The 12,577-nt window shown below is 40.7% G+C and overlaps 1 protein-coding gene across 3 annotated transcripts in view; it reads left to right on the forward strand.

The window, feature by feature from the left end:
• Nucleotides 1-12,577, forward strand: part of LOC109951205 (F-box/WD repeat-containing protein 11) — a 14,492-nt gene extending 1,915 nt beyond the window's left edge. For 2 of the 3 annotated variants that reach the window (XM_020585551.1, XM_020585553.1), the window contains exons 2-13: nt 3,300-3,368; nt 3,778-3,997; nt 4,849-5,035; nt 5,302-5,392; nt 6,524-6,661; nt 7,679-7,797; nt 9,768-10,017; nt 10,736-10,854; nt 11,302-11,412; nt 11,490-11,568; nt 12,074-12,238; nt 12,380-12,577. In XM_020585551.1, coding sequence (XP_020441207.1) covers nt 3,300-3,368; nt 3,778-3,997; nt 4,849-5,035; nt 5,302-5,392; nt 6,524-6,661; nt 7,679-7,797; nt 9,768-10,017; nt 10,736-10,854; nt 11,302-11,412; nt 11,490-11,568; nt 12,074-12,235 — 1,545 coding nt within the window. In that variant the 3' untranslated portion in view covers nt 12,236-12,238; nt 12,380-12,577. Of the gene's footprint in view, nt 1-403; nt 509-3,299; nt 3,369-3,777; nt 3,998-4,848; nt 5,036-5,301; nt 5,393-6,523; nt 6,662-7,678; nt 7,798-9,767; nt 10,018-10,735; nt 10,855-11,301; nt 11,413-11,489; nt 11,569-12,073; nt 12,239-12,379 lie in introns of all 3 variants that reach the window. The other variant, XM_020585550.1, reaches the window with a different exon arrangement.

Consider the following 12,577-nt stretch of genomic DNA (forward strand, 5'->3'; position numbering starts at 1 on the left):
AGTGTTTGTTCCAGCGCTCACTGTGCCAATGTGTGTGTAGCTCTAATACTGGTTTTTCCCCTCACTATCCCCCACCTCCTCCCCTCTTCTCTCCTCACCTTTGATGATTACACATTCATCCCTTCTCAATTTCAAACCAAACCTTGTTTATTCATTATTTCTTACTCTTTTTTTCCACACTCTGTCTACCCTGTTCCTCGCCTATTCCATCCATCTTTCCATTCATTGATCCATCCATCCATTCATTCACTCATCTCCTTTGGTTTCCTCCTTCCAATTTCCTTAATCAACCCCCCCTTCTATTTTCCTTTACTTCCCATCTCTGGTCTCTCGCTCTTCCTCCCTCACCCTATCACTTCGTTCTCCTCCTCCCTTCCTCCCTTCCTCTCTCTCTTTCACACAGTGCTCTGTGCCTCGCTCTCTCTGGCTGGGCTGCTCCTCGGTGGCTGAGAGTTTGTGTGCACTCAGGTGCCTGCAGAGCATCCCCTCCACCCGGGCTCACAACCAGGTTCTACCTCTCTCCTCTTAATTCTGCTGATCCTCCTCCTCTCCCTTACCTTCCTCCCTCATCATCTCTCACCCTTCACGTTTTTTTTTTTGTTTGTTTTTGCCCACTCCACACAACTTTTCATACCACCTCAGTACAAACAGCACCCACTCACTCTCCCTCACCTCCTCACCTTTTGTTGTCCTTTCCTCCCCCGTTGGAAGCACAGTGCTCTTAGGTTCTTCTCTGGTGCATCCTCAGACTCTCTCCACTTGAAACAGAATTTCAGCACTACAAACCACAATTAACTTCCTGGTAATTGTGTCAAATCATAGTTCTTGCATATTAATCGGGCCCCATTATGCTGAAAATGTTAAACCGTGATTGTGCCTTGTGATGAACTGGAGACTCTTACAAAGTGATGAGTTTTCATTGTAGGTTTCTTGAGTACTTTGGTGTGAGTGGAGGAAGGATGCAAGGGTGCCAGAGAATAACCGTGCATTGAGGAATAATGTTTTCTCCCCTTTTACCTGGAGGTGTGAGGGTCGAGGTGGGGGTCTTCCTTCAAGCTCTGAGAGGTTACATGCTTGCTTGCCTGCCTGCCTGCCTGACCAAACCTGGTCTGTCTTTTTTTTTTTTTTTTTTTTTTTTAATTTCTCCCCTTCCTTCTCTATCTCTGCTCTGCATGATCACTGACACCAGCAAGCCCATTTTGGCTTATTGTTCTGTCTGCTTTAGTCTGGGTTCTCAACCTTTTTGTTTCTTTGTTTTTATGGTTGTTTTAGTGGCAACCACTGGTAATGGTCTCAGTGGGTTTTGCTCTCCACATGTAGCAGCATTACCAAGTATGGATATGTAGATGGACAACTGTGAAGAGCAAAGCCCAGAGCAGGTTTTACTTTATGCTTGAGTGAGGTTTTAATTAAACTTGGAAACAAATATCGAGATAATTTAATAATCCTGTCTTTAAACTGGGCCCTTTTGTTGAGATCTCTAGTGGCCACCCTGCAGCTTCTAGTGAAACACTAACTGGGCTATTACAATGTATTGACACTGTCCCTCTCCCAGATTAAGGTGTGTCTCTTTTCCCCAAGTTAGTTAGTGAACATATCTGATAACAGGGCATATATATTCTTAGAAAACTCTTTTGGTGTGTTTCACATGTAGTTGTGCTGTTCCTTTTCATTTCTGGAGAGTTTGCTGTGTATAGTTTAAACAGTCTTCATAGTTCAGGGATATGCTATCTTAATGAAAATGGTAATTATAAAGTATGCAAACATGTTTGTTGAAGATGGCCTCTTTGCATTAAGCATCCAGCGTTTTCTTAGTGAAACCTGAAACCAATAGACAGCATGCACCCTGAGAGGATAGCAGGTCTCTGTGTTGGTGCTGAATGATGAATGTAATGCCTGGTTCAGACTACATGATTTGTTTGTCTGATACGATGGTCACTATGTCAGATAACAAAATTATAGAGTCGTAAATTCTTGGACGAAGGACATGACAGACCCAACAGTTTGGGTCTTAAGGTTTGGTACCCAACAGATCATAGCCTGATGTTGCTCATGACTTGGAGGTGCCAGGAACTAGGGGAAGAGTGTGTGTGACACTGGCTGGTTGTGTTCAGAAAAGCATTTTAAAAAAGGGTGGGGTGGGGGCCAACTGTGGACCTGTCTGTGGGCTGCACAAAGAGTGTAGCAGCCCGTGTCATTTCTCTTTCACGGAGAACATGGAGTAGCAGTTTAAAAATAAATGTTTTAAGCTGGTAGTAAAATTTAAAAAAAACTAGCTAGCTAGCCCTGATAGGGTAGCTACTTCACAAGGCTGACTGTGGAAGTTATGCTAGTTGTATCATTGTGATATTTAATGAATATAGTTCAGTCAAGTATGCCAAAAATGTTGTGAACAGAAGAACCATCTGTACTCCTGTTGGTCAGCGTCATCCCACCATGTCGTAGACATTAGGGGGGGAAAAAATTATGACATGCTGGACTTTGTGTCAGGACGTTGTGAGGTGTCCCAGGCGTGGCATTGGTTGTCGTTTACTATACGAGATAAAATGGTAGCTTGTCAGTTACAACACCCTCTCTCTGTTGTGTCGGGCTTAAACTGTGTAGTCTGAATTTGGCACCAGATTATAATATTGCTGTTTAAGAGTCAGTGACTTTTCAAGAAGTAAATGTACTGTGAAGATCCTACTATTTGCCACGAGTCACATGTATTTGGCAGATTGTATAAATGGATTAAAAATTGGACAAATGGCTTAGCTTCTCACACTGTCAATGTGGTATGTGTCATAAGTGTGTTAGAATGAATTAATATCTATCTTGTTTGCAGTGCAGCAGTAGGGGACTTTAATCATTGTAAGGCCTCAGTTGTGCTAGAAATGGGTGTAATCTGTGTACCTCCTAGTTTTGTTGTTGTTTTTTTTTTTCATTTTGTTTTCTAACCTCCACATGTTGTAAGATCACTATCTGACTTTAGTCCCATTACGTTCATATAACCATGCCTGAGCCTCCGCTGGTGACAGACCCGCAATGATGCAGTTTAATTTCCTGTCCAGACTACTTGGCGCACATCAGACAAGCAAGCAGATAGATTTCTTTTGTTCACTCCATCTGTGTGTGTGTATGCACAGATATTTGTGCATGCACGCTTCAGAAGTCATGATTGTTACCCTTCCTTGGCTGTGTTTGTGGCACTCCTGTGTCCAGCACTATCCACACCCCTGCCCTGCCTTTCACTGTGCCTTTAACACAAATGTAAAAACTCACCTGCACCTTCTCTCTTTGTTTTTGTTCTTTTTCTACAGAACACATCAGGGATGGATTCACAGAACCTTGTGGACGATCTGTCGCCAAAGAAGACCACAGTTCTCAAGGTGTGTGTGTGTGTGTTTTTTTTTGTTTTTTTTTTCTTTTCTTTTCTTTGTGCATCCATGGCCACAGCTTGGTGAAAATCTGAGATCTACAACTCGGTTATTTAAAGTATGTATGTTTAAATTTACAGCACCACGGTGGTTCAGCCTAGAAATAACCCATAATGTATGACTAGTTTTTTATAAATCTCCCCTGGGGGAATCCTCATATCCATTGATGACATGGAGAATAAAGCATTATTTTGGATAGAGACTTTATTGTCACTGTAGTTGTACAACAAAATTATTGGAACAATGTTTTTATGTACCACAGACACTAGAAGAGTGCCCCTTCATGACTGATTTGCTTCATTTGAATTTCTGAAACTACTCTGACACTAATATTTTCTTTATGTGCCCCTGATCTGTACAGCTTAGTAATGGTCCTGTTGTGGGTTCCCGCAAGAGGCCATCAGAGGGAAACTACGAAAAAGAGAAGGAACATTGCATTGGCCTCTTTGACCAGTGGTCGGAGGCTGACCAGGTGGAGTTCGTCGAGCGCCTGATCTCCCGCATGTGCCACTACCAGCATGGTCACATCAACTCCTACCTCAAACCCATGCTGCAAAGGGACTTTATCACTGCACTGCCAGGTACAAATAGGAGCAACAACTCTAGTATGAGCTTACTGTTCCCTGACTGTAGTGTGACTCTACACTTAGGACCCAAATCATTTTCATTTTTTACAGATTTTCTTTAATGGCTTGATTATTTGAAACTGATTTGTGTTCCAGATTTAAATTCTACACCTCTAAAAGTAGTTTCTTGCTGCATGAAGACATTGATCATTGTAGCTAAAACTAAAGGAGCTGTTCTTCCAAAGAACACAGGAAAACCGCAACCGAAATAACCTTGGAAATCAACTGGACTTGGATATCTAGATCGAAGACGTTTCACCTCTCATCCAAGAGGCTTCATCAGTTCTGACTGACTGGTGTTGAGTCGGAGGTATTTATCCCCCTCGGTGTGGTTTCAGTCCTTAGAAGGTCAACACTGCCCATTAACGACTGAGTCATTACAGCCCAGTATCAGTGAAGGTCGTTACCTGTCTTTGGATCCTCCCCTTTCAACCGACGCCTATTGTCCTGGTGGGCATGTTTGGGCAACAGGTGAAACGTTTTCGATCTAGATATCCAAGTCCAGTTGATTTCCAAGGTTATTTCGGTTGCGGTTTACTATGACCTGGATGACTGAGAATCTGCACAGAAACACAGGAAAATACATTGAATAAGACTATACAAGTTTTCACTATAGATGATATTACTAAAATTATCAACTAGGTTTCTGTAATACTTTTGATCTTTTTTGCATCTTTTTATATTGGACCTAAATACCTATAAGTTAAGATGATTTTTGAAAGAGAAATGCATAATAAATGGTGGGTCCCAGCAAATATATATACACACACACACACACACACTCAGCCTCTTCTCCTCCTCTCTAGCCCAAGGCTTGGACCACATAGCAGAGAACATCCTCTCTTTTCTGGACGCACGCTCACTGTGTGCAGCAGAGCTCGTTTGTAAGGAGTGGCAAAGGGTCATCTCGGAAGGAATGCTTTGGAAAAAGCTGATTGAACGCATGGTCCGAACTGACCCGCTGTGGAAGGGGCTGTCTGAGAGACACCAGTGGTGAGACTTGACATAAAACAGAAGGCTGGTTGTCATGCCATTGTTTTACAGAAAGATAAAAAAAGTCATACTGCCGAGAGAAATTTATTGGATGCTTATTAAGGATCTAGGTCTAGAGTTATTTGTACTTGTTAGTCCGGTTGTTTTGCACTTAAATCGGGACAGAGACTTGGCAAGAGAAAGCAAATGTAATGTTATACTTCAGTCTTGAATGTCTTTTTAGGTGAGAAAATTCCCAGTGGATGCTTATGTTTTTCTTTCTCCAGGGAGAAATATTTGTTTAAGAATCGTACATCAGAAGTCCCACCCAACTCGTACTACCACTCCCTGTATCCCAAGATTATCCAAGACATAGAGGTAAGACAGCAACTAAATGCAGTTTAGTAATAACAGAGCACGTTGCAGATGTTGGTATTTTGCACAGCTTTTAATAACATACCATAATATTTCATGTTGAAAATTGCATTTTTCCACCTGTGGGGACTGTATGGAAGTATTTTATTGCAAAAATGTTGGTTATAAATAATTTTGATTGTAGGGATGTGACAATATTTGCAATTTCGCTATAGAAAAATTTCTCTATTGTTGTAGGACTGATTATTTCACTATGACTGCATTCAGGTAACGTTATTTGAAACTGACATAGCGGATGGTCCACCATCGACTTTTAGAACTGTTGTGTGGCAGCATTTCAGGTTTCCCATTTAAAGAATTGACATGGACAGAAAGAAAACTGACAAGCAACTTGCAAATATGCCTGAAGAAAATAAGGCTAATTGTGTTTGTAACAGACACCCATGGATACATCGTGCAGAAAGTCAGGACACAACATTTTAACGGAGATGGGCAAACAAACTGGACCCCCAAATGCAAAACCAACCACTTAGTTAACTACCACAAATTATTTTCTCTTGAAAAAGTACACCATGGTGTTTTAAAAACAAAAAGCACAAATCTCACCTTCTATGTGGCTTGTCCTACTGTAGTTTGACCTCTTCTTCACATTCTGGTACGTCAAGCCGCAATTTGCTCACTACTGCTCCAAGTGGGGTGGTACTAAAACAGTGTTCCACTATATGACTTGTTTTGTTTAATGAGATTCAGCTGCTGTTATTTCCTTTTTATAAAAGGACTGCATTCGGTGGCAATTCTTGCCTTTTTTTTTCACATCCTTAGGTCATGGCTGACTACTTTTATTTTAATAAAGAAGGAAAGCAGGGGCTTAGTTAAAAAGGAAACTCATACAGAAAACTTGTTTGTTTTAATAAAAGGCATTTTCCTCCCTTTTTTTTTTTATTTGTTATCATGACAAATATTGTATTTTATCATGGTGATATGAGTTTTTAATCATTGCATCCCTAGTTAACGGTGTTGATTTTGTCTCAATATTTTCCTCAGTATTCTCTTTATTAAATTACAGAACTTCTCCTAAATGTTTTAAAGTCTCCTGTTTTTTTTCTTTTATTCTTTTTGTTTCTTCTCCTCCAGACGATTGAGGCTAACTGGAGATGTGGGAGACACAACCTACAGAGGATTCAGTGTCGTTCAGAAAATAGTAAAGGGGTTTACTGTCTCCAGTATGATGACGACAAGATAATAAGTGGCCTTAGAGACAATTCTATCAAGGTACGTGTGTATAACATCTAGGGCAGTAAGAGGTCTGTGTGGAGTCGACCCGTTAGGAAATACTTTGATTTATAATTTAATAACAGGCTTTGTTTTATTATATTATGGTTTAATTTCCATATGTTGTAATGTCAGATTACTCCTGTCGTCATTATCCAAGTAGAGGGTATATGAAGAAGCGGTGCAATGGCAGCTCCTGCACTTAAAACCTCATTACTTAGAATTACAGCTGATGGGGCCCGTTTTGTACAACAGCAAAGCAGCAGGGTCAAAAGTCTCACCAGCACCAGCTCAGTCCACATATGTCATATACATGGGTTAGGAATGACAAGTGCATCCTTTTTACACAATGCAGTGGTGGTCTCATTTCAGTTTGGTATATCTCCTACTGGCAATTAATCGTGGACATATATATACACACACACACAGATAGATTTGAATCGTGATTTTTTTTTTGTGTAATTAACTTCACTCCAGTTCTGCATTTAAGCACCAGTGGAGAAGTGTTTGCTGTGGGAAATGCGTGTATGCTGCGTGTGTGGTGGTTTCTTCCAACCTGTTTGTGCGTTAATGAATGGAATCTATTCTTCTGGCTCAGTATGGCTTATCATCTTGTTGTCTGTAGCCCTGAGCTAAATGAGCAGAGACTGAGACAGCGCACAACTGAATTATATGATAAAAGGCCTGAGCTCCAGACCTGTTGTTGTGTTTCATTTATCTGTCTGGCCCTGGAGAAGAGAAGACGAGAAAAGCGGATTTGTCTTTTTATTGTTTTGGAGGAAGCTGATGTGCATGCAGGGAAGAGAGGAATGGCTCTTACGTACACAAACAGAGCTCAGCACAGCAGTGGGGAAATGGGGCATGAACAGTACATGAACCCTGCTGCAAGAATAGGCCATTCTTAGCATGACCCAAATCTGCAACATTTTCAAAACCACCTGTTTTTTTTTTTTTTTCCTGTTGATGTCCCCCTCTGCTTTACTCATTCCTCCTACTGCTGTCTTTTCTCATTTACAGATCTGGGATAAACAGTCTCTGGAGTGTCTGAAAATACTGACTGGTCACACAGGCTCAGTGTTGTGTCTGCAGTATGATGAGAGGGTCATCGTCACTGGGTCCTCTGACTCAACTGTCAGGTAGGACACGGATATTGTTACAGGATATTGTTACAGAAGGAACATGCTGTAGTTTGGAGTAGGACCCAGAACTGTGTCAGCAAGATTAAATATGATTCAGCTTACTTAATTACTTGAGTTTTTTTTTTTTTTTTGATGACTTAATGGGAAATGTACAACTATGCTTTGATCTGGCATCATTTTTCTGTATTTACTAACCTGTTAAGTCACTTATGGATACTAAATGTGTTATCCTCAGAGATGGACTACTGTGCTAGAAATAATGTAGCAGTTGAGTTATAAGTCAAAACAAATCCAGCTTCTCCATATTTCTTTTAGGATTGATTACTCAGAATGTGTTGGTATAGTCAAGTTAACACCACATCAGTGTTAAAAGAACACAAGATATTTGTTGCACGAGTGTGTGGAAAAAGTAGTGGTAGATGTTTAAAAGCTGGGACTTGGGTATTGCAGAACGAATGGGTATCTGCAGCACTGGTTCTGTAACTCAATAAATGTATAATAAATTCTCTGTCACAATAAAGCATTTTTTGTCATTTTCACACTAAAAGAAGTCATGACTTTGAAATATTGTAAAAAAAACAAAAAACAAAGAAAATCATCATGTCCTCTTATAGCCTCACATCATTGCAGTTAGAGACAAAGGAGGATGATCTGGCTCCACAGCCTGTGACTCTGTAATGTACACGGTTGGTTAATAATGTGAAACCTGAAACAGAGGCGCACAGATGTGTTGTTGACAAGTTCCAAATAGTGTTTTCTGATGGGTTGAGTCTCCCGATGTACAAATCAGTAGTGATTTGGGTGTTAAATTTGTAGGCTGGAGAAAGATTTACTTTATAGAAGCTTTGATCACTTGAAATAAGTCAGTTTTCAGTCAATGACACATTGCTGATTTTAATCTTTTGCCACCTCGTCCAAATGAGTTTGTGCAGTCATTCATAAATGAGTGCATCTGAAAATGTATATGTATACTGAATCCACACAGTAAAGTGCACACAACTACATAACTATCACTTAAATGAAGAGAACAAACAGCAGTTGCATTTTTGACAAAACCTGCCTTTAATGTCATGCAGTTTAAACAATATTAATCTTGATGAACAACATGCAGTAGGTCTTCCTTACCATAATGCATCACGTTTGTTGCAGGTTACAGTGCCAGGAGAAAAGACTGTTGCTTGTAGACATGCCATCTAATATTTTACATAGTGTCTGCTTATACCATTTTGCACACAGTCGTGATTAAAATTCCTTTTGCTCCCTGATGTTTAGACCAAAGTTTTAAGGTTAGTTACATCCAACCAACAGCTGATCCTCACAGACTGGCAGTTGTATAGTGTGTATATATACAGTATGTCTGGAGTGTAAGATATTGGAGTTAATTATTTTATGATGAGTTGGATTTACTATCATTACCAGAGATTGTGTACATATGTTGACACTTACTTCACTTATTACTTCACACTTCTGTCGTACTCTTTGGGCAGTAACCAAGGAAAATGCGACTTCCTTAGCAACGGCTTGACAGGCACTTAGTTTGTAGCTTTTGGTGTCAGTTTTTCCAGTGTTTCACATTTGACTCTGGCCACTGATGGTGTTCAGGAACATGTTCTTCACAGCTGCTCCTGTTTTGTGAGCATGCGCATATGACTGTAGTTGGTCTCTAATATGCAACTAATACACATTCTCTCATGTCTCCTTTGTTTTCCCCTTTCTTTCACTCCCATTACACATTTTTTCCACTATCCATCTTCTTCTTCTCTTTCTTTTCTGCTGAGCCCTTCTTCTTGCTTTAATTTTCCACTGTTCTCACCCCTTTGTTATTTCTTCCCATTAATTTTTCTGCCCTGTTCCACCTGCTCTTTTCCTCCCTGTCACCTTTGCCCTCATCAATCTGCCACCTGTAATCTCCCCCTATTTGGGTTTCTATTTGTCCTGGTTCCCTCCATACCTCTCCTTCTCTGCAGGGTGTGGGAAGTAACAACGGGTGAGGTACTGAACACACTGATTCACCACAATGAGGCAGTCCTTCACCTGCGGTTCGCAAATGGCCTGATGGTCACGTGCTCCAAGGACCGTTCAATCGCAGTCTGGGATATGGCTTCACCAACTGATATAAGCCTACGTCGTGTCCTGGTGGGACACCGTGCAGCCGTCAATGTCGTCGACTTTGATGACAAATATATTGTCTCTGCCTCAGGGGACCGCACCATCAAGGTAACAAGAGCTGAGAATTTGATTTCTAAAGAAACATTTCTCTGACAGTTGGTGTAAATAATTTGGACTAAAACCTGTTATGTAGTTTCAAAAAAAATTTCAACTGGTTTGTGTGGTAAGTAGAGATGTGCTGATCCAGGCATTTTTCACAGGATTAGTATCAGCCAGAAATGAGCTGATCCAATTCGGATCTATATGTAGAACTGCAGTCCTGTATTTGAACGGACTCAGTTGCGTTTTTTGAGATGCGTCACAACCAATAAGCTTCTCAATCAATATATTAATCAGTCCAGCTGTCTCTTTGGAGTGCGTTGGCTGGCATATCACTCCTGCTTTACAGCAGGTAGCTGCAGAACCTGAAGCCTGTTTTTAGCTTCAAGTCTTTTGGAGCTACGTGTATAAAATGGAGAATCTACCAAAACAATGAAGGCTCACTAGTTCCAACCAGAATGCTACCAAAGAGAGAAATGTATCAAGTTAACGGTTAAAACACACCATCTTTTACAATCCTGTGTGTAGGTTTATTTGCCCTGTTTTACCGTGGGTTGAATATACTGTGTGTGTACCATACATGCAATTGTAGCCAGTAATTCCTTCATTTTCTATAATTTGTCAGGGTTTTAGACCATAGTTTTCCCTTTTCCAAAGTGTTTCTGTACGTTCCACATCTGAATAAACCCTGGCTGTTGTTTTATAAAGCTCTGTTGCCTTCCTGCAGGTATGGAGCACAAGCACCTGTGAGTTTGTGCGAACTCTAAATGGTCACAAGCGTGGCATTGCCTGTCTACAGTATAGAGATCGTCTCGTCGTCAGCGGATCATCTGACAACACAATTCGGTATGTGTGTGAGTTCAGCATAAATTGCTGTATTTCAGTCACCAAGTTCTTTTCTGGGTGCTTTCAGTGTTAGCTGTCTATTTAATGTGTATGGTTTGTTTTTAAATATAAAATGTACATTGTTATAAATGCTCAAATCATTTTGTGCAGTGATCAAGTTTTTGTTTTGGACCAATTAAATATCAAAACTGAGTCTCCATCATAAACATGGAGTTGGTAAGCACAGTTCTGCTGTGGATTCAGTTTAGTTTTATTTGTACAGCGCCAAATCACAACAAAAGTCATCTCAGGACACTTTACAAAGTAGGGTCTAGGCATTATTGTTATTATTATTGTCGTTGTAGATAGAAAAACCCAACAAGTGTTTGTGTAGAGTAACACTTGAACAATGATTATTGTGTAAATTTCTTTATTACTGTTTGTATACTAAGGCATCTCTTTCTGCAGGTTATGGGACATAGAGTGTGGGGCATGTTTGCGAGTGCTGGAAGGTCATGAGGAGTTGGTGCGCTGCATTCGCTTTGACAACAAGAGGATTGTCAGTGGTGCCTATGATGGGTGAGTATTTAAACTAGGTTTTGTGCACAGACTCATTTTGTGTCTGATTTTCTGTCATTTCATGATCCTCTCTGCAGTAAGATCAAGGTGTGGGACCTGCAGGCGGCCCTGGATCCTCGAGCCCCAGCCAGCACATTATGTCTGCGCACCTTAGTGGTGAGTAACACTGAGTTGGTGTGTTGCCAGGGTCTTAAATCAGTTTTCTCAAATCTAAATTCAAATCTAAATGTTGATCTCAAAGATTTAAACCATATAGGATTTAAAAAAAAAAAAAAAAAGTCACAAAATACAAAGTGAGTTTCTTTTTCCAAGTAGTTTTAACTATCTGTAAAAGCTAATTTCACATGTACTTGTCTTTAAGATTATAAAGAGATGACAATAGTACAACAGTCCTCTGTTAAACCTAACGTTCTTTACTGTTGCTGAAAGTGAAGAGTAAGAGCAAAGTCCAGTATTTCCCAAACTTTGAGAACACTGAGCTGAGTCAACTGCAAAACAGATTTGAATTCACAAGCAAACGGTCATTTGCACATGCCTGCTTTACCTCAGTCAGTTAACCTGCACTTTGAACTGGGTTTCAGTGGTGACTTTAGAGATTAAAAAAAAAAAAACGTATGCACAATTTATTAACAATTTCCTAACTTTTAAAAACTTTTCTCAGGAGCACTCTGGCCGCGTGTTCCGTCTCCAGTTCGACGAGTTTCAGATCATCAGCAGTTCCCACGATGACACCATTCTTATCTGGGACTTTCTGAATGTGTCAACCAATGGCCAGTCAGAGGGACGGTCTCCCTCCCGCACCTACACTTACATTTCTAGATAGCAGGTACAGACCTTGGCTAGTAAGACCTTTCTGTAAAAATGCATCTTTCTACAACACAGATGAGGTTGTGCAGAGATCAGAGCATGATGTTCAGTGCGTTTATCCTTGCTAAACAGACCAGTATAATGTGACTTATCTCCTCAGGTGGCGCCTTCATCGCACCCTTCCTTGGATGAGCCCAGGGCTGGTTGGCTGATGGGTGCGTCCATCATGAAAAGGAGCCTCTCTCTTCTCCTTCCTCCTCGTCATCTCTGTCCACTTCCCACCTTGCCCTTGCCACCTCCCTGCCCGTTCTGACAGACTCTTACGCTTGTGCCCGTTGCCTGCCGGTACTGCAACATA

This window comes from Monopterus albus, unplaced genomic scaffold (genome assembly GCF_001952655.1).
Source record: "Monopterus albus unplaced genomic scaffold, M_albus_1.0 scaffold370.1, whole genome shotgun sequence".
In the NCBI taxonomy this organism is placed as follows: Eukaryota; Metazoa; Chordata; class Actinopteri; order Synbranchiformes; family Synbranchidae; genus Monopterus; species Monopterus albus.